The sequence below is a fragment of the Oncorhynchus clarkii genome, chromosome 7 (genome assembly GCF_045791955.1).
Source record: "Oncorhynchus clarkii lewisi isolate Uvic-CL-2024 chromosome 7, UVic_Ocla_1.0, whole genome shotgun sequence".
NCBI classification, from domain to species: domain Eukaryota; kingdom Metazoa; phylum Chordata; class Actinopteri; order Salmoniformes; family Salmonidae; genus Oncorhynchus; species Oncorhynchus clarkii.
In genome coordinates, this window is record NC_092153.1 from 6,971,385 (window position 1) to 6,994,010 (window position 22,626).

At 47.8% G+C, this 22,626-nt stretch overlaps 3 protein-coding genes across 3 annotated transcripts; 2 read left to right on the forward strand and 1 right to left on the reverse strand.

Annotated features, from left to right (window-relative positions):
- Window positions 1–639: 639 nt before the first annotated feature.
- LOC139413989 (uncharacterized) lies at window positions 640–4,642 on the forward strand. The gene is made up of 7 exons (XM_071161874.1): window positions 640–941; window positions 1,053–1,103; window positions 1,438–1,489; window positions 1,587–1,814; window positions 1,929–2,079; window positions 2,392–3,176; window positions 3,292–4,642. Exons 2-7 carry the CDS (start codon window positions 1,067–1,069, stop codon window positions 4,640–4,642), a joined length of 2,604 nt encoding a protein of 867 aa, XP_071017975.1. The 5' UTR covers window positions 640–941; window positions 1,053–1,066.
- Window positions 4,643–5,227: 585 nt separating this feature from the next.
- LOC139412780 (dystrotelin-like) lies at window positions 5,228–16,772 on the reverse strand. The gene is made up of 14 exons (XM_071159486.1): window positions 16,754–16,772; window positions 16,426–16,500; window positions 16,114–16,315; window positions 15,746–15,831; window positions 15,593–15,684; window positions 15,063–15,134; window positions 12,465–12,628; window positions 7,509–7,620; window positions 7,298–7,434; window positions 7,019–7,190; window positions 6,809–6,861; window positions 6,580–6,721; window positions 5,798–6,263; window positions 5,228–5,682 (listed from the first exon to the last, which is right to left on the reverse strand). Exons 1-14 carry the CDS (start codon window positions 16,770–16,772, stop codon window positions 5,516–5,518), a joined length of 1,959 nt encoding a protein of 652 aa, XP_071015587.1. The 3' UTR covers window positions 5,228–5,515.
- Window positions 16,481–22,530, forward strand: LOC139412786 (uncharacterized). The gene is made up of 5 exons (XM_071159501.1): window positions 16,481–16,538; window positions 19,833–20,415; window positions 20,602–20,788; window positions 20,881–21,091; window positions 21,204–22,530. Exons 2-5 carry the CDS (start codon window positions 19,884–19,886, stop codon window positions 21,924–21,926), a joined length of 1,653 nt encoding a protein of 550 aa, XP_071015602.1. The 5' UTR covers window positions 16,481–16,538; window positions 19,833–19,883; the 3' UTR covers window positions 21,927–22,530.
- Window positions 22,531–22,626: the final 96 nt, after the last annotated feature.

The window sequence follows — 22,626 nt, forward strand, 5'->3', positions numbered from 1 at the left end:
CCTCCTATGGAGAAATGCGACATCTGTCTGGTCGGCTTAGTTCATTGACTAACATATGAACCAGCAAATATTTGCGAGATGGATGTCTTGCTTCCTCTTCCGTAATCTCTGGTACCGGTAGGAGTTCGTGTCCGCCAAGCCGGGTAACGTCACTTCTCCGGGAAGAGAAGAGCAAAATACGGATGCCGAATGGAATAACAAAACAGGTGAAAAGGCGGGAAGGAATGTTTGTGTGGATATGGAAACTAAACTCGTTAAAATGTACAACGGGTCTCTGCTGTATTATATTTCTCTAGCGTGTTTTTAGTCCCGGAATCTCACCGTGCAAGCATGGCTAGCTAACGTCAGTGAGGCTGCTACTACTAGCTAGCATAACGAAATCAGCTATTTCCCAACTGTTTTAAAACTTCGTTACTTGCTAGATACCTAAAGCTATGTTGTGTTCATTAATTATGCATATCAGCAGTGCTGCATATTGCAGTCATCCAGCTAGCTCCTTGCTGTAGAAGCGAAATTGTGATTTCTTTTGAGAAAGCTAATCGAGGAGAGCAGAAGGCCAAGTTGGCTTCCTGTGCCCAGCGTGTCCTCGTCCCAACCAATCACGGCGGAGCTTGCTGTCTAGCCGATTCACTCGCGCGATCTGCAGATTTCCAATGGAACCCCGCGCGCCGTGGAATAAATAGCGTACATGCAAGATACAGATCTCAGTAGGCCTAAGCAATAACATTGGAATTGTAAACTAGCCAGATAACTTTTGTTGTATCCTTATGACAATGCTGGAAAAGGAAATAACCTCTGAAATGCCGCATCTTTTAATTGTCATGTGTCACTACTTCAGTAGTTGGTCCAGAATCAGGTTGCCCTTGGAGATGGGAGACTGATCTGACATAATGTGATTGGCCAGCCTGAGACTGAAGCTTCCCTGACTCTTCCCCCAGCGAGTGAGTTGGTTTCTGGTGTTTTGGATGTGATTTATTTCATAACAAGCCACACAACTTTTATGTACAGGATACACTTTTATATTTTAGTATCCTCTTTGTGTGTCTTTTCAGATGTAGAACACCAAATGCCTGCTGACGAGCAGTCTGCCCCCTCTGCTCAAGGTAAGAGGACAGAAAGTACTACTAGCCAACTCAAATGACATTTTATTTGTAAAATATACGTGTTTAGCAGATGTTATTGTGGGTGTAGCGAAATGCTTGTGAGCGTGCATATAAGTTTGCATTGTCTGAGCGTAAACGGCGTCAGTGTGCTAGCGTAGCATATAGCGCTGCCTCTATGAACTTGCCTCTGACTGGGTTTGAGCCAGGGTCCTCTAACTCACTAACACACGTGACCGCCCGCCTGCTTTACAACGTATAGAAAATGATCCAATTCAATTGCACCATTTGCGATATTTCAAGCTAGCTTTGGAGTGAACGTCCTTATCTCTGACAGATGCAGAGCAGGGTCAGACAGATCCACAGAAGGAGATGGACACTGTTAGCAGGTGAGTCAACAAACACCCACAGGGTTAATTTGTCGTGTTTTGGTTGTGTCCACATCAGTTGTGTTGTGTTACATGTCGTGTTCTCCGTATTCTCAAGGGGGGAGAGGGAGGAGGAGCAGCCCGGGCCGTCCAGAGTTCCTCCCCCCAGACAGGGCTACTGCAGCTGCTGCCAGATACTCTACAACAACGTGGAGCAGCACATCCTAAGCCCCAGACACAGGGAGGTGGTTCATAGCACTCGCACCTACGTCCCCTCTGGAAGCCTGATGGAGAGATTCTTATCTGATGTAATCCAGCATCACCCGAACCTCTACAACGACCCTCGGTAACACACACACACACAATCTGTTAACATCACCCTCAACTATCTATCCCTGTCAGTATTATTTCAGTCAGCCCTAGTCTCCTTCCTCTGATTTACCTTTCTGTGTGTCTTAAGCCCCACCCACGCTGACCTGCCATTTCTGAGCAGCCCGCTGGTTCCCAGGGAGGAGCTATTGGATCTCTGCGCCAGCAACGATGACGGGGCATCGTTCGGAACCCGAGAGCACATGCCCAGCTCTGACGACTCTTCCTGTCAGCTCGTTTACGTACAGGAAGCGGATGTTGCCTCGGAAACAAGGACCAGCCAACCAGAAGAAGGTAGATGGGGAAATGTGGGGTCAGAGAGGTTAACCCCAACTGCTCCAGACCAGGATATAAGACCACGTTCTGAGGAAGGGACTCACTCACACACACCTTCCCTGGACCACTTACCAACACACCCCACGAGACCTTGTAGCCAGAAGCAAACCCCTCCTCCGCTCCACCGGAAAGCACACAGGAAGACCAACCGGCGGAGAGAGAGAGGGAGCAACTCCTCTTCCTCCATCCATCCTCCCTGCTCCCCCGCTTCTCCACAGTTGTGTGCTACCCCAACGGACCAGATAACCCAGGGAACACCAGAGAACCAGCCTCCCTACAGGCAGAGGGACCGGACCCCAGACCCCAAGCCCCGGACGGTAAACACTGGCTGGGCCGCGTGGGCGGGGGTGCCCCCATGGAGGCGGAGGGAGACCCAGAAGGAGCAGGCGTTCTCCAGTGACCACTCCGACCCTGAGGGGGACACGATAGAGGAGGTGATCCAGAGACACTGCTACGGCCGCAGTCCCACACAACACCACCAGAGGGACCACAACATATGGACAGGGGGGGAGAGAGGAGAGGCAAGGGGGGATACGGACAGCTTCCACCTTAGCCTCCCTGGCTCACTGGGAGTGGGTTCGGGATCGGATGCGGACTGGGATACCCCTTTGCAGGTGGCTATTGGGAGGGGGCAGGAGCGGAGGAAGGACATCCCTGTGGTCGTGGGCTTAAGGCAGGGTGGAGGGGAGCGGGAGGGCAGGGCCCTGGCCTGTCTCATGGAGGTACAGGTGAACATGGAGGACCAGATGTACACCAGCCAACTGGATTCTGCCCTCAACCCTGAGACTAGGACAGCGGGGGAGGCAGGGATGGGGGAGACAGAGGGAGAAATGGAACAAACAGTGGAGGAGATTCTCCCTGCACTCCCCCACATCCCTGTGTCCTTCCTGGGGAAGACGTGGACCCAGGTGCTGCTGGAGGACGAGCAGAAGGTGGAGAACATGGTCCGAGAGTTCCGACAAGGAAGGTTCATCTGCTACTTCAAAAGCGAATCCCTCGCCAGGTACGCACAGACCAGATTTTGACCTGCCTCATCACGAGTATTTCTACATCATTGAAATCCACCAAACGGCTACTATTCTCTCTCCTCATGTTCATATTTCTGATGTCATTCACAGGCATGGGAAGCGGAGCAGCAGAGATATGGAGCGTGGCCAGAAAGAGGGGTTGGAAGACGGGGGGTGGGTTCCCCTTGGTGACCATGACAATGAAGATGACGACCCAGAATGCCACAGGAGGGGGAGGGAGGTGTTTAGGCGGAGGAAAGTTAGTAGGAGTTATCGCCTGGCGTCCAGGTGTCAGGTGGTCAAAGTGAGTCACGGGACACAGACTACAGCAGCCATCATCCCCACCATCCGACAGAGAACACTGGACCAGACGAGCACATCCCCGGACATCCTAACGCTGCCCTGTCAGGACCCCGGCGTTGACCAGGAGAAGACCCCAGAGATGAAGACAAGGCTGTGCTCTCTCCGCCTGCCTGTCTCCTACTCCCGCATCATGACCCCCCTGCAGCCCAAAACCACCCTGATCTATGTCCTCTCCTCCCCCGAAACCCCTTCCTTTGACCCCAAGCCCCGCCTCAGACCTATCGCCAGGGGCAACCGCCGCAGGAAAAGGTCATGTGACGGGTGTGAAGGCGACGTGGGGGCCAAGGTCAAATACAAAAGGGTTCCTCTGAGGTACTATGACCCTGCCACACACCGCATTCTGAAGACCCCCCCCAAGGGCTTGAATCTCACCCCCTCCTCCTCTGGCCTCCCCAGACCCCCCCAGTCCCACGTGGTCAGACAACTGTTCAGGAGCCTGAGTCCAGACATCAATACAGAGAGACAGGGGGGAGAGGGAGGGAGAGATGGGTCTGGGGGTAGGAGGAGGGGTCGTAGTGGGGACAGTGTGGCGTCGGGGTCACTCTTAGAGGCAGTGGGGTCATTTGGAGCTGAAGGTCAGGGTTCATCGGAGGCAGGGTCATCTGTGACTACGCCCTTCAGCCGCTCCTCTCTGTCCAATAGCAGCCGATTTCTACTGAGCACGCTCTCTCCCGACACAAACTCTAACCCAGAAGTGACCCGGCAGCGGAGGCGGAGAGGAGGAGAACGGAAGTTAAAGACGGACCGACCTCTAACCCCTGAGAAAGACCACTCTCCTCCGTACAGGCCTTGGACAAGAGGGGGTAGGGGAGAACGGCAACCAGCAAGACGCAGCTCCAAAAGGGGGCGACCACCTCAAATCAGCCCTCCACCTAAACCCCCACCACCCCAGGACCTCTCTCCCACAGTCGGGTCCAGGAAAGGGTGCTCGAGACGGGTCGCAGAGAGTAAGAAACTCCCAAGGCCCAAAAGCCCAGCCAGGGGGGTCACTTCGACCCCTCTGAAACAGGCCATCAGAACACCAAGCCGCCGGTCGTCCCCCCGACAATCCCCTGCTCCACTGTCCACCCGAACACTGAGGAGGAGCGTGAGGAGATGACGGGATGCATCTCAACAGTCTACAGTGGCTTCCTTTCCTTGTCTCCTTTCCTCCAGATACACTGACATGAAATAAAATGGGCGTGTTTAGCAGGGTGAGGAGATGACGGGATGCATCTCAACAGTCTACAGGGGCTTCCTTTCCTTGTCTCCTTTCCTCCAGATACACTGACATGAAATAAAATGGGCGTGTTTAGCAGGGTGAGGAGATGACGGGATGCATCTCAACAGTCTACAGGGGCTTCCTTTCCTTGTCTCCTTTCCTCCAGATACACTGACATGAAATAAAATGGGCGTGTTTAGCAGGGTGAAGGTTCATAATGTAGCAGATACAAATGTTACTACTTCACATGATAAGAGCTTTGTCTGCTCCACTTCATTACAATTCTACCTGAAACGTTGACTGTTTCCACATGGCTTTCTCCTGTCCTGCTCTCGGTGCAGATGAAGGAGAGGAGACGAGGAGCATCTATTGAGATGTACCCTGGCTCTCTGAAGAGACGGGGTGAGAGAGAGAATGTAGAGAAGTGGAGGAGAGATTGCCTCTTCCTCTCTCCTCTGCTTCCCATCCTTCTCTCATACGGTCATGTTTTACCCAGAAACCAGCAGTAGAATAGTTAGCAGGATGTTTGTCAAGCTGTCTGTTCTGACATGGTGGTTGTTGTGCTCTCAGTTTATTTTTTACAATCAGGATATTTTTTTACGTTTATAAGGTCTTTGTCAAAAAGCTTGTTTATTTAATAAATAATGTACATGAATTAAAACATTTTGTCATAGGTTTCTCTAATGAAAGAGCAGAATAATTTCAGTACAACTGTGTTACATACAAATATCAGGAAAGTACACAATAACTCACATCATCAGGCGTCAAAGTCTAGAGAAGCCTTTTGGATACATACTCTGGCCTGTGGTTGTGTAGGAGGATGGGGCATGAAGTGTGTGTGTTTGGGACGGAGTGTGTGTTCACTGCATAGACGAGATGACACACAGAGTCCCCCACTTCCTCTGCAGCCTCCAACAACTCCAACTCCTGTCTGCAGTCTGGAGAAACATACTCATACCTTAATACACACACACAACTACACACCTCCACACAACTACACACACACAAGTGTAGTAGTGTGTAGAACTAGAGAGAGCTCATCCGTAAACTCACCTGTATGTGTGTAAGTGTGTAGCGACAGCTCACTTATTAGTCGTTGCACCAGCTCACACAGTCGCTCCTCCTCCGCTAAACTACACATCCCAGAATACTCCTCTTCAGAGACACTCTGGTCTTTCATTGGCCCAGTGACCTGCCCATCACAGGGCTGTGGGTTAGAGGTAATTGTGGGAGTATGAGTCTCTGTGACTGAGTCAGTCTCAGTCTGCTCCTCCTCTTCATCATCATCACCTCTCTGTTCTTCTGTCTTCATCTCATTCCTCTGCATCTTTGCTGTGCAACATTCATCCTCCTCTTCCCTCTCCTCCTCCTCCTCTTCTCTTTCTCTGGATCCAGAGGAAGATGCAGAGCTCTGGGACTCTACAGGACAGGCTATGTCTCTCTCTGGCCTGTATTTAGCATGTGGGATGACATTAGCATGAGGCATGATGTCAGCATGTTTCCCTGACATGCTAAGAGCCTGTTGAAAGGAAGATGGAAATTTTAGCACAGCGAGTCAGGCCTGTAGTCTGAGGTGTGTGTGTTTGTCTTCCTGTGAGCATATCCTGCAACCTGAGTTTGTGTGTGTGTGTCTACATGTGAGATCATGTCCTGCAGTCTGTGTGTGTCTGTGTGTGTGTGTGTGTCTGTGTGTGTGTGTGTGTGTGTGTCTACCTGTGAGATCATGTCCTGCAGTCTGTGTGTGTGTGTGTGTGTCTACCTGTGACATCATGTCCTGCAGTCTGTCTGTGTTTGTCTACCTGTGAGATCATGTCCTGCAGTCTGTGTGTGTCTACCTGTGACATCATGTCCTGCAGTCTGAGGTTGTGTTGTCTCAGAGTCTCCATGTTGGCCTCCATCTCAGAGCAGCGGTACTCCAGCGAGCCCTGCTCCGACTGAACCGTTACCCTCCACACCTGCAGCTCCCTCTCCAGCAGCCTGACACACACGTGTAATGAGCATCACCCAGACTATAGGTTAGGTGCTAGGTTAGGAGGTTAGAGTGCTACAGTGATTGAGGCTCACCATTTGTCCCTCTGCAGGTCCTTGATGTCCTTAATGAGGACAGAGTCTCTCCTCTGGGGACAGAAACAACAGACATGAATCAATAGAGGATCTAGTGGAGCGCATCAATAATCTTCTGAAGATTCATTTAGCATAAATCTGAACCGTACTAAAAATCCACTGAGCTGAGAGGTGAGGTGTGAAGGGAGAGGGGTAGAGGTGAAAGGTCACCTGTGGCTGTGCTTCCTCCTGCTCTTCCTCAGTTTGCAGGGCTTTAGATGCCTTCCTGGGCCGAACAGCTGAGGGTGTGGCCAGCAGTTGGGGAGGATTAGTGGGAGGGGCTCTGTCGTCAGGGGGTGTGTCCTCAGCGGCTGACTGAGGTGAAGGGTCAGGGGTGGTGAAGCTGTAAACACAGAAAATACAATGGAAACATGTATTACTCTTTTTTTAAACTAAAACAAAAGTTATTCTCTTTTGGTATACACACAGGTCCATCTCTGATTGGTCTACCTGGTCTGCGGCTCCCCTCGTGACTCCGCCCTGATTAGGCACCTTCTCCTCTCTGCCTCCCTGTGTGTGTATCGCCGTGGTAACAAGGCGTGGCGGGCGCTGTATGCTAATGAGGCTAGGGATTCTTTCCAGGATGGCTGGAGACGAAACACAACAGTCAATCACAAGTGTGTGTGTGTGTGTGTGTGTGTGTGTGTGTGTGTACCTATACCTGAGTGCAGTGCTCCAGCACTGGGTGGGAGCTCTTGTGTTTTTTTGTGTGTCTCTCTGTCAGGAAGCAGGTTTGGCACAGATGAAGGTTCACACACTTCATACAGCGATACCTACAACACAGAGAGAGAGTCTCAGACACACACACACTTCATACAGCGATACCTACAACAGAGAGAGAGAGTCTCAGACACACACACTTCATACAGCGATACCTACAACACAGAGAGAGTCTCAGACACACACGCACTTCATACAGCGATACCTACAACACAGAGAGAGAGTCTCAGACACACACGCACTTCATACAGCGATACCTACAACACAGAGAGAGAGTCTCAGACACACACGCACTTCATACAGCGATACCTACAACACAGAGAGAGAGTCTCAGACACACACACACTTCATTCAGCGATACCTACAACACAGAGAGAGAGTCTCAGACACACACACTTCATACAGCGATACCTACAACACAGAGAGAGAGTCTCAGACACACACACTTCATACAGCGATACCTACAACACAGAGAGAGAGTCTCAGACACACACACTTCATACAGCGATACCTACAACACAGAGAGAGAGAGTCTCAGACACACACACTTCATACAGCGATACCTACAACACAGAGAGAGTCTCAGACACACACACTTCATACAGCGATACCTACAACACAGAGAGAGAGTCTCAGACACACACGCACTTCATACAGCGATACCTACAACACAGAGAGAGAGTCTCAGACACACACACACTTCATTCAGCGATACCTACAACACAGAGAGAGAGTCTCAGACACACACACACTTCATTCAGCGATACCTACAACACAGAGAGAGAGTCTCAGACACACACACTTCATACAGCGAAACCTACAACACAGAGAGAGAGTCTCAGACACACACACTTCATACAGCGATACCTACAACACAGAGAGAGAGTCTCAGACACACACACACTTCATACAGCGATACCTACAACACAGAGAGAGAGTCTCAGACACACACACTTCATACAGCGATACCTACAACACAGAGAGAGAGTCTCAGACACACACGCACTTCATACAGCGATACCTACAACACAGAGAGAGAGTCTCAGACACACACGCACTTCATACAGCGATACCTACAACACAGAGAGAGAGTCTCAGACACACACGCACTTCATACAGCGATACCTACAACACAGAGAGAGAGTCTCAGACACACACACTTCATACAGCGATACCTACAACACAGAGAGAGAGTCTCAGACACACACACTTCATACAGCGATACCTACAACACAGAGAGAGAGTCTCAGACACACACGCACTTCATACAGCGATACCTACAACACAGAGAGAGAGTCTCAGACACACACACTTCATACAGCGATACCTACAACACAGAGAGAGAGTCTCAGACACACACACTTCATACAGCAATACCTACAACACAGAGAGAGAGAGTCTCAGACACACACACTTCATACAGCGATACCTACAACACAGAGAGAGAGTCTCAGACACACACGCACTTCATACAGCGATACCTACAACACAGAGAGAGAGTCTCAGACACACACGCACTTCATACAGCGATACCTACAACACAGAGAGAGGGTCTCAGACACACACACACTTCATACAGCGATACCTACAACACAGAGAGAGAGTCTCAGACACACACACTTCATACAGCGATACCTACAACACAGAGAGAGAGTCTCAGACACACACGCACTTCATACAGCGATACCTACAACACAGAGAGAGAGTCTCAGACACACACACTTCATACAGCGATACCTACAACACAGAGAGAGAGTCTCAGACACACACGCACTTCATACAGCGATACCTACAACACAGAGAGAGAGTCTCAGACACACACGCACTTCATACAGCGATACCTACAACACAGAGAGAGAGTCTCAGACACACACGCACTTCATACAGCGATACCTACAACACAGAGAGAGAGTCTCAGACACACACACTTCATACAGCGATACCTACAACACAGAGAGAGAGAGTCTCAGACACACACGCACTTCATACAGCGATACCTACAACACAGAGAGAGAGTCTCAGACACACACACTTCATACAGCGATACCTACAACACAGAGAGAGAGTCTCAGACACACACACTTCATACAGCGATACCTACAACACAGAGAGAGAGTCTCAGACACACACACTTCATACAGCGATACCTACAACACAGAGAGAGAGTCTCAGACACACACACTTCATACAGCGATACCTACAACACAGAGAGAGAGTCTCAGACACACACACACTTCATACAGCGATACCTACAACACAGAGAGAGAGAGTCTCAGACACACACACTTCATACAGCGATACCTACAACACAGAGAGAGAGTCTCAGACACACACACTTCATACAGTGATACCTACAACACAGAGAGAGAGTCTCAGACACACACACTTCATACAGCGATACCTACAACACAGAGAGAGAGTCTCAGACACACACGCACTTCATACAGCGATACCTACAACACAGAGAGAGAGTCTCAGACACACACACTTCATACAGCGATACCTACAACACAGAGAGAGAGTCTCAGACACACACACTTCATACAGCGATACCTACAACACAGAGAGAGAGTCTCAGACACACACACACTTCATACAGCGATACCTACAACACAGAGAGAGAGTCTCAGACACACACACACTTCATACAGCGATACCTACAACACAGAGAGAGAGTCTCAGACACACACACTTCATACAGCGATACCTACAACACAGAGAGTCTCAGACACACACACACTTCATTCAGCGATACCTACAACACAGAGAGAGAGTCTCAGACACACACGCACTTCATACAGCGATACCTACAACACAGAGAGAGAGAGTCTCAGACACACACACTTCATACAGCGATACCTACAACACAGAGAGAGTCTCAGACACACACACTTCATACAGCGATACCTACAACACAGAGAGAGAGTCTCAGACACACACGCACTTCATACAGCGATACCTACAACACAGAGAGAGAGTCTCAGACACACACGCACTTCATACAGCGATACCTACAACACAGAGAGAGAGTCTCAGACACACACACACTTCATTCAGCGATACCTACAACACAGAGAGAGAGTCTCAGACACACACACTTCATACAGCGATACCTACAACACAGAGAGAGAGTCTCAGACACACACACTTCATACAGCGATACCTACAACACAGAGAGAGAGTCTCAGACACACACACACTTCATACAGCGATACCTACAACACAGAGAGAGAGTCTCAGACACACACACTTCATACAGCGATACCTACAACACAGAGAGAGAGTCTCAGACACACACGCACTTCATACAGCGATACCTACAACACAGAGAGAGAGTCTCAGACACACACGCACTTCATACAGCGATACCTACAACACAGAGAGAGAGTCTCAGACACACACACACTTCATACAGCGATACCTACAACACAGAGAGAGAGTCTCAGACACACACACTTCATACAGCGATACCTACAACACAGAGAGAGAGTCTCAGACACACACGCACTTCATACAGCGATACCTACAACACAGAGAGAGAGTCTCAGACACACACGCACTTCATACAGCGATACCTACAACACAGAGAGAGAGTCTCAGACACACACACACTTCATACAGCGATACCTACAACACAGAGAGAGAGAGTCTCAGACACACACACTTCATACAGCGATACCTACAACACAGAGAGAGAGTCTCAGACACACACACTTCATACAGCGATACCTACAACACAGAGAGAGAGTCTCAGACACACACACTTCATACAGCGATACCTACAACACAGAGAGAGAGTCTCAGACACACACGCACTTCATACAGCGATACCTACAACACAGAGAGAGAGTCTCAGACACACACACTTCATACAGCGATACCTACAACACAGAGAGAGAGAGTCTCAGACACACACACTTCATACAGCAATACCTACAACACAGAGAGAGAGAGTCTCAGACACACACACTTCATACAGCGATACCTACAACACAGAGAGAGAGTCTCAGACACACACACACTTCATACAGCGATACCTACAACACAGAGAGAGAGTCTCAGACACACACACACTTCATACAGCGATACCTACAACACAGAGAGAGAGTCTCAGACACACACACTTCATACAGCGATACCTACAACACAGAGAGAGAGTCTCAGACACACACACACTTCATTCAGCGATACCTACAACACAGAGAGAGAGTCTCAGACACACACACTTCATACAGCGATACCTACAACACAGAGAGAGAGTCTCAGACACACACACACTTCATACAGCGATACCTACAACACAGAGAGAGAGTCTCAGACACACACACACTTCATACAGCGATACCTACAACACAGAGAGAGAGAGTCTGAGACACACACACACTTCATACAGCGATACCTACAACACAGAGAGAGAGTCTCAGACACACACACTTCATACAGCGATACCTACAACACAGAGAGAGAGTCTCAGACACACACACTTCATACAGCGATACCTACAACACAGAGAGAGAGTCTCAGACACACACACTTCATACAGCGATACCTACAACACAGATAGAGAGTCTCAGACACACACACACTTCATACAGCGATACCTACAACACAGAGAGAGAGAGTCTCAGACACACACACTTCATACAGCGATACCTACAACACAGAGAGAGAGTCTCAGACACACACACTTCATACAGCGATACCTACAACACAGAGAGAGAGTCTCAGACACACACACTTCATACAGCGATACCTACAACACAGAGAGAGAGTCTCAGACACACACACTTCATACAGCGATACCTACAACACAGAGAGAGAGTCTCAGACACACACGCACATATTACACAGACACACACACACATCATGCAGCATAATATGGAGCACAGACACCCACCTAAGTCCAGTGATGGGGTAGGCCTTGCAGGCGTGGCAGCGTACGGAGTGTGTGACGTTCTCGCTGACTGACAGGCGGTACAGGGTGGGGAGCCACAGCAACAGACAGGGCTCACACTGCAGCCATGAGAGGACATGCTCCTCACAAACACACGCACTCAGCACCTACACACATACACAAACACCTTCAGCATCTATCTAACTGCTGATTATTTACATAAACGCTCATCATCTACATGTGATTACAGTAAATGAGTTACAGTAAATGAGTTACAGTAAATGAGTACTATCAAAAATAATGGAAAAAGAAAAGAAGAATGTATTCCCCTAACCCTGTTCTCCTGACCCTAACCCTGTTCTCCTGACCCTAACCCTGTTCTCCTGACCCCCTAACCCTGTTCTCCTGACCCCCTAACCCTGTTCTCCTGACCCCCTAACCCTGTTCTCCTGACCCTAACCCTATTCTCCTGACCCCCTAACCATGTTCTCCTGACCCCCTAACCCTGTTCTCCTGACCCCCTAACCCTGTTCTCCTGACCCCCTAACCCTGTTCTCCTGACCCTAACCCTATTCTCCTGACCCCCTAACCCTGTTCTCCTGACCCTAACCCTGTTCTCCTGACCCTAACCCTATTCTCCTGACCCCCTAACCCTGTTCTCCTGACCCCCTAACCCTGTTCTCCTGACCCTAACCCTGTTCTCCTGACCCTAACCCTGTTCTCCTGACCCTGTTTCCTAACCCTATTCTCCTGACCCTAACCCAATTCTCCTGCCCCTAACCCTGTTTTTCTGACCCTAACCCTGTTCTCCTGACCCTAACCCTGTTCTCATGACCCTGTTTTCCTACACCTGTTCTCCTGACCCTAACCCTATTCTCATTGACCCTGTTCTCCTGAGCCCAACCCTATTCTCCTGACCCTGTTCTCCTGACCCTGTTCTCCTGACCCTAACCATGTTCTTCTGTCCCTATTCTCCTGACCCTAACCATGTTCTCCTGTCCCTGTTCTCCTAACCCTAACCCTGTTCTCTTAACCCTGTTCTCCTGACCATGTTCTCCTAACCCTAACCCTGTTCTCTTAACCCTATTATCTGAACCCTGTTCTCCTAATCCTAACCCTGTTCTCCTAATCCTAACCCTGTTCTCCTGACCCTGTTCTCCTGTCCCTGTTCTCCTGTCCCTGTTCTCCTGACCCTATTCTCCTGACCCTGTTCTCCTGACCCTGTTCTCCTGTCCCTGTTCCTGTTCTTCTGACCCTGTTCTCCTAACCCTGACCCTGTTCTCCTGACCCTATTCTCCTGTCCCTGTTCTCCTGACCCTGACTCTGTTCTCCTGACCCTGTTCTCCTGACCCTGTTCTCTTGACCCTGACCTTGTTCTACACCTGTAGTGACCTCTAAAGAATGACTTCTGTCATTTATTAAGTCATTTAGTTACAGATCTAGGGATCTTGACGGACTTAAACCCATGGCCATAACCAACTCCCCTCTAACCGTATGACCAACCCCCCCAACCCCATAACCAACTCCCCCCTAACCGTATGACCTACCCCCCCAACCCCATAACCAACTCCCCTCTAACCGTATGACCAACCCCCCCAACCCCATAACCAACTCCTCCAAACCCCATAACCAACTCCCCTCTAACCGTATGACCTACCCCTTCAACCCCATAACCAACTCCCCCCTAACCGTATGACCTACCCCCCCAACCCCATAACCAACTCCCCCCTAACCGTATGACCAACCCCCGCAACCCCATAACCAACTCCCCCCTAACCGTATGACCTACCCCCCCAACCCCATAACCAACTCCCCTCTAACCGTATGACCTACCCCCCCAACCCCATAACCAACTCCCCTCTAACCGTATGACCTACCCCCCCAACCCCATAACCAACTCCACCCTAACCGTATGACCTACCCCCCCAACCCCATAACCAACTCCCCTCTAACCGTATGACCAACCCCCCAACCAACTCCCCCCTAACCGTATGACCTACCCCCCCAACCCCATAACCAACTCCCCCCTAACCGTATGACCAACCCCCCCAACCCCATAACCAACTCCCCCCTAACCGTATGACCAACCCCCCCAACCCCATAACCAACTCCCCCCTAACCGTATGACCTACCCCCCCAACCCCATAACCAACTCCCCTCTAACCGTATGACCTACCCCCCCAACCCCATAACCAACTCCCCTCTAACCGTATGACCTACCCCCCCAACCCCATAACCAACTCCCCCCTAACCGTATGACCTACCCCCCCAACCCCATAACCAACTCCCCCCTAACCGTATGACCTACCCCCCCAACCCCATAACCAACTCCCCTCTAACCGTATGACCAACCCCCCCAACCCCATAACCAACTCCTCCAAACCCCATGACCAACCCCCCTAACCCCGCCCTAAGTTTCTTATCAGTACACATTAAGTCATAAATCATTCTTTTGGACAGGGGATAGTACTCATTTGCTACTGACGATCACACACACACTTACCCCTCTGAAGCAGGAACGAACGACTGTCTCAGCTGAGCCAAACACATGGTTCTCCTGTACTACAGCCGGCACCTACAGACACACACACACACACTTACCCCACTGAAGCAGGAACGAACGGCTGTCTCAGCTGAGCCAAACACATGGTTCTCCTGCACTACAGCCGGCACCTACAGACACACACACACATAGGCTAGACATCTGGTCAAATGGCTACCCAGAATATTGGCAGTACCCCCCCCCCCCCCTCTTCTTTACACCACTGCTACTCTCTGTTGTCATCTATGCATAGTCACTTTAATAACTCTACCTACATGTACATACTACCTCAACTAACCGGTGCCCTCGCACATTGACTCTGTATCGGTACCCCCCTGTATATAGTCTCGCTATTGTTATTTTACTGCTGCTCTTTAATTACTCATTCTTATCTGTATTTTTTGGAAACTGCATTGTTGGTAAGGAGCTCGTAAGTAAAGCATTTCCCTGTAAGGTCTGTTGTATTCGCCTCATGTGACGAATAAAATTGGATTTGATAATCATGTGAGGTAGTACTCAGGTGTGTGTGTGTGTGTGTGTGTGTGTGTGTGTGTGTGTGTGTGTGTGTGTGTGTGTGTGTGTGTCTAACCTGGCTGAGGTCTTGCAGTACGACTCTGAGACCACTTCTGCTCACCGTGCCACTCTCTCTCCCACTGCACCTCTCTGCCAGACGAACCAGAGCTGCAACACACACAGGGAATGAACACAGTGTATATTATGTGTGTGTGTGTGTGTTACTTACCCTTATGTTTGGCTGAGAGTGTGTCTGCTGAGAGAGAGATGAGAGCGGCTTCAACTGACCTGCGACAGACAGCGCCAGTCTGTCCCCTGGGAAAGACATACACCCTTTAGTTTACAGACTAAGTGTGTGTTTGAACAGTAGTGTGTGTTTGAACAGTAGTGTGTGTTTGAACAGTAGTGTGTGTTTGAACAGTAGTGTGTGTTTGAACAGTAGTGTGTGTTTGAACAGTAGTGTGTGTTTGAACAGTAGTGTGTGTTTGAACAGTAGTGTGTGTTTGAACAGTAGTGTGTGTTTGAACAGTAGTGTGTGTTTGAACAGTAGTGTGTGTTTGAACAGTAGTGTGTGTTTGAACAGTAGTGTGTCCTCACCGGTCAAACAGTCTGTACAGCAGTCTGCAAGTCTGTTCTGGCGCCTCTGCCGACACCTGCCCAGGTACTTCCTGTGACACGCTTTGGAACATCCTGTTTATGCACTGTCTCACTTCCTGTTCACTAAGCCCCGCCCCAGTGTCCCGGGCTCCGCCCAGAGAGCACAGGGCTGGGATGAGCTCCCGCAGTGTCACAACATGCACTGTAACACACATTCAGAGCATTACAAACATACACTGTAACAGATTACAGACACCTAAAAAGCATTTCATTTAAACACACACACAAACACACAAACACACACACACTCACTATGGCAGAGTTTCTGTAAGGAACGGAGCTTCATTGCAGTGCGGTACACAGCAGGACGCACTTCATTCAACCCCTCTGAAAAGAAGACACACAAAATGAGGTTTGGAACACAGGTAACACACAGAATAATGAGGAAGAACACATAATATAGAAATAGAACACTAGAACATTAGAACATAGAGCATGGACCACAGAACTAGAACATATATGTAGATATCATAATACATGACTAGGGCTCGGGCACAATGCACAACAAGAGATTAAACAGAATAGAATAGAGCCCTTTACTGAACGTGACCCTCTGAGCTCTAACATAGAATTTACTCACCAATGCTATCCATATCCATGAGGGTATCACACTTGTGCCTGAGTAAAGAGCGATGAAGGTCATTTACACACACATAACATCACAAGGTCTAAGCCTTATCTATAAAAAGAAAATCTGAAATACAGACTGACACATGATTGGACAAATAAGGTGTCAGATTAGAATATCTGGGACTAGATTTGTTGTTAGCCAACCGAATGAATTGATCGGAGAGGAAAGAAGGCGTGAGAGACATGTATGCATGAGGTCGTAGGAGGAATCATGGAACAAGAACAGGAATATTAGGACAGGGACACAGACACTTGGATTTCTGAGGAGGAATTGAGGTGGAAAGAGAGGAAGAAGATGTTGAAGATAATGAGGAAAGCAGAGGTTGGATTTGAATGAGTTCTGGAGGGGAAATGGAAGTGAATGAGGGCGAGTTAAGTGAGATGGAAGGTGTGGTGAAAAGATTGGAACCTGAGCTTGGCATCGTTGGTCATGGTAAAGAAGAACCTGGTTAAGTAGGAGTGAGAAAGTGGACCTTTGTCTTTTGGCGGATCCATTTCTGGTTTCAGGGTGAGTAAGAAAGGAGTTGGGTGCAGTTGAATCAGTGAAGTACACATTAAGTCATAGGTCATAAATCATTCTTTTGGACAGGGGATAGTACTCATTTGCTACTGATGATCACACACACATTTACCCCACTGAAGCAGGAATGCAATTTGGGCCAAGGCCTGTTTCTTGCTTTGCTCTTAGGAACGGGGCACCATTGAAAGTAGGGATTTTTGGCTTAGCATTAAGTGTGGAGGTGGAGCAATTGCGGTTGAAGATTCCTGGTGTTTGTGATGCGAACCGTTTGATGTGACGCAGGCCTGGTGGGGAGCGTGGTGAAAAAGAGGAATCACTGTCAGTCCTTCCTTCTGAGTCAGTGTCTTTACCCATCAAAGTCATGTTAGGATACATCATTAATCCTGTTAGAGCTTTTGTGCCAAATCCACTGCAGTGTTTCAGGTGCCACGCTTGTGGTCATGTCACAGCAGAGTGTAGGAGGGAGATTCCAAGACATGGGTAGTGTGCAGGAGGGCATGAGGACATGGGTAGTGTGCAGGAGGGCACAGAGGACTGTGAAGTTTTGGTGGATAAAGTTGTGTGTCAATTGTAGGGGTGCTGATGTTCCTGGGGATCAGAAGTGTCCGGTGCGAGAGAGGTAGGTTGAGGTGGCCAGAGTCAGAGTAGTGCAGAAGGTGTCATATGCTGAGGCAGTGAAGAACGTAGAGGGAGATGAGTCAAGGGTGAAGGATCCTGAGAGGATCCCAGTGAGTAGTAGATTTGTGCCAGCATCGAGTGATTCATGCTTCAGTAAGGTTGGCTCACAGAAAATAGGTGTTGCGATGGCAGCTGCAGAGAAGTATTTGGGTATATGAGATTTGACTTCAGAAGAGTTACAGGGCGTGTTGAGTGAGGGTGTCCAGTCCTCCCAGGCAGTAGGCATGGTGCAAGAGCAGGTAGGGTCAAAGTAGTGGAATAGGGTAGTGGGTTTTTAATGAGTGTAGGTGGTTGCTGCCGAGAAGTACCTGGGTGTACGAGATTTTACTGCAGAAGAGTTATAAGATGTTTTGAGATTTTACTGCAGAAGGGTTATAAGATGTTTTGAGATTTTATTTGTATGAAATATTGGTATATAGGCGAAGGGATGGTTGGTGGTGATTTTTAGAAAAATGTTCCCCCTTTTTATTTTTGTATCACAAATGTAACGTAATATAACACACACTACCGCACAGTAAGTGGCGGCATGCACCAAATAAAATGTGCGAACGACATGATACCAAAGAAGAAGAACACGATCTGCACCCGCCCACAGTCAGGGAAATGTTGAAGCCGCTAGTAAACACTAAAGAGTAACCTTCTTTTTCTTTGTTCAGTGAGAGCGCGGGAAAAAGCAGGAGACAAGAATCGGTACATAACTATTTCCTTACGGTTAAACCTTAACTCCTACCCTAACCAACTATAATAACCCTACCTGAACCATTTTCAACTTGGGGTAGGGACGTCCCAAGGATTCCTGATAGCACGATCAATTTCCTTACCGCTATTTACCAGGACTTTTAGCTAGCTAGCATTACTTATTAGATATTGTGAAAATGTTTGGTTTTAAAATAATGGGTATGTGGTGCAGGATAATGCTTTAGAAAAATGACTCCTCTGGTCCAGGTAAAATGGTTAAAAGTGTCTCTCCTACATTTTAGCGCCTTCGCTCCTGCGCCGTTCCAGGTCGTATATTTTGAATTGTGCGGTGCTGTGCGCAGCGCGGCACAATTCGTTTTTCTGCCAAACGGGCGACACTTCTCCTCAACTATAAAGTTGTCACTTTTACTATAAAGTTGAGGAATGTGTCCGGATGAATATTCTGTAGCTGAAACTCTAAAATTAACATGTAGTTATGGATGCACGGACTGACATCAGTATGAAAGTCATATGACATCAATATTATATTTAGTTGACATCAATATGGTAGTTATATGACATCAATATCATAGTTTGAAACATATTTTGAAGCTATAGATAGATTGTTTACAAACATTTCAGCAAAAAACATCTTATAGTTTGGGTTAAAAGTCACATAACTAATAATATACAAAATATCATGACTTACTTTGTTGAAAGAAACGTTGGAACGAACCGGTATTATCAGCTTGTTAAAGAGACCATCCTTCTGCTAGTTCTGTGTGGGTCAATACTCTTGACTTTGCTCTTGGCTGTGTGTTGTGGCTCAAATAACCGTGTATTAATTATAGATTGGGGAAGGCATACCCGACTACTTCAGCTACCTTTGTTAATTACAACGCCTTTTATGTCAACGTGGCTTTCCAGTGAGCGATATTACTTTTGACCTTTTGATACCTTAAAGAGGCAAGACAAGAGATCAATATAATCATAGCAATATCATGTAGGCTAATATCCTAGCTATAACCCAGTAGTAGTGTACTAACCATGCATCATAGTCTTTTGCCTGATACCACTCTTAAACACAGCTGTCACTCACTGTATATTTTGACTTGACACAGTAATTAACCTGTTGTTCCATCTCGTTCTCCAGGTGCTAGTTTGATTTCACCTGACCACCTGGCCAGCACCCATAGACTCTCCCATGACAACAAGCCATACCATATATATAATAGGAAGTAGATTCTGCCAGCCAATGAAGCAGGGCTGTGTTCAGTTCATTAAACGTTTTACTACGTGCCTGAACGACACGCTTCTCCCCAACTGTTCTTTGAGGGGTCTTTGCTCCTGTTTGGTGGTTGTGGCGGTGTGTTGCCCGACCGTTGAGAACAGCACAGTTTCTGCTGCGGCATGCAATCAAAAGTTGCTCCTAACAGAGATTCTGTCAGCGGAACCCGACAATATTCTCCAGTACGCCCATTCAAACAAACTTGTGGAGCAGCGTGGATACAACATCCTCTCCCACCTGCAATCCAGTCAGCCTCCAGAGACCACAGTCATCAAGCTACTGGACATGCTGAGAGAGAGAGGAGAGAAGTACTGCCATGGTTTTGTGGCCCTCCTACATAAGCAAGAGATCATCGCAAACTTCCCCAGACTCAAAGAGCTGGACTGGACCACCTTCAAAGACTCTAGTGCCCCTGACCCACCCCCAGTCCCACCAAGCATCAGAGCAGGTACAGCCCTGCCATCTAATCTAGTCTAGAATGTTGCTGACTGTTGTGAAGCTTATTGTGCCAACATGGCACCTATTACAATTCCTAATCTCAAACGGAGTATCCCTGACTCTGAATATCTAGGTTATGCATGTCTATAGCCTAGATGTATTTCCTTTCAAATGCTGCATTTTGTCCCTCCAATAGGCTCCATAATGGGGAATTTGCAGGAAGTAATCAAGGCCTGCGGCTACATCCACAATGTCTCAGCAGTGAAGAGAGGGAAGAAGACAGGCTATTTCAATGCCGTTTTACAGCAAGAAGATGAGAGCAGGAATCTGATCGTTTTTCAGCCGCAGCTGCGAGACCGCTTTGCCACAGCAGAGAGTCGCAGGTAAGTTGGGTATGAAGGGCTCTGCAAAGGCTTTGACTGCTATGTGATGAGGAATATCTGTTATTCATCTTTTATAATGCATGTTTTTGCAGAACTCCAGTGAAGTTGGTGAAAGTGGTGCTCCAGCCATCCATAAGCAGAAACAACAAGATGCAGATAATGTTTACATACACATCCACATTTTCCATCCTCAAAGATTTACCCTTCAAATTCAACAGCGACCTTGACGGGAGGGTCAAGGATGTGGCGCTAGCCGACCTTCAAGAGGACAAAGAAAACACAGAAAATGCTGTAAAACAGAAGGTATAATAATAATAATTCACTACCAATGAAGTATGCATGTTTAAACTCTAACCTTGTCTAGTTCAGTGCCCTGTAATGTATTTCTCCTTTTGGGGTTTTTCTTGCATTGTAGGTGAACGTTACAGTGGAGGTGATTCAGAAACTGAAAGAGGGCCATTGTAAAACAAGATTTAACAAAAGCATGCCCATGGTGGAATACCTAGTCGGTCATATTGTAGATGATTCAACAACACTCACAAACCTGACTGTGTGGGGTCGTGAAAACACGATCGAAGAGGGGAAATGGTACCGGGTCACCAATGTTTCTGTTGCTAAGTATGGGGGTCAAACCGTGCTGAACACAACACCAGAATCTACTCTGGTCAATGTGGCCAGTGGTAGGAAATGCGATCTGCCACACAACATGGTACAGCCTGAGAAGTTTGAGGGGAAAATCATTGGATACTGGTTGTCCCAAGAGTACACCTGCCCAGAAGCGCACCACCTGGAGAGGGTGGACACCACTGAAAAGATGGTGACTTGTAAGCATTGCCCTATGTCGTACATACTATCCCTGATGGGAAGGATAACTAGAGGGAAGCTCTCCATACAATCTGATGATCTGGTCAGCCGGGTGTTCACTGTAGAGGACCATGTCATCAGAAATGTTCTGCGAGGAAGGTGGGAGGGGAGAGAGTCTCTGAAGGACATTCAGGACGCGCTGGTCGAACTGCCACCAGTGACAGTTACTGTTCTCAATGGTCATGTGTCAACCGTTACAACTCAGAGTCAGGATGTCACCACACAGGATGAGAAGAGGAATATTATGCACAACAGCGCCTTTAGTCTGGACTGATGGTTTTATTTTGATCTAACCTTGATCTAACTCGGCAAGTCAGTTAAGAACAAATTCTTATTTACAATGACGGCCTACCAGAAGGCAAAAGGCCTCCTGGGGGACGGGGATTAAAATAAAGACATAGGGGCGTGGTTCCTTTAGTCATTTTGATATCACCTGGGCCACTGCTTCAATATGTCTTAGATGAAAAACAGCAAGCTGAAAATGTAAATAGATTGATAATAAAAAATACTTTAAAAATGTTTATTTTTATAATGTGTCAGTATGTCTGGTACTTTTATATGTCCAGGTAAAAGCTCATTTTGTATTTCATTTTGACATTAGTTTAAAACAAGCTCTGTTAAGCGAATAAAATGGAGATTGAAAAACGGTGTCAATGAAAATAGCACTTGTAAAAACACAGGGAACTGAAAGCCAAACAGACTTAGGTGAAGTGAACACATGGCTGTGCAGTGTAGATATCTAACCAAGAGCTGAGCACACAAGCAAATATAAAACAAAACTGCCATTTCCTTTATGTAGAAATAAACTAACTAACTAGTACAACTGAAAAAAAAAAACAATTTAATCAATTTTAGAATAAGGCTGTAACATAACAAAATGTTGAAAAAAATCAAGGGGTCTGAATACTTTCTGAATGCTCTGTATAAAAAAACACTAAGTAGTAGGACTGTACCATACTCTCAATACCTATGTA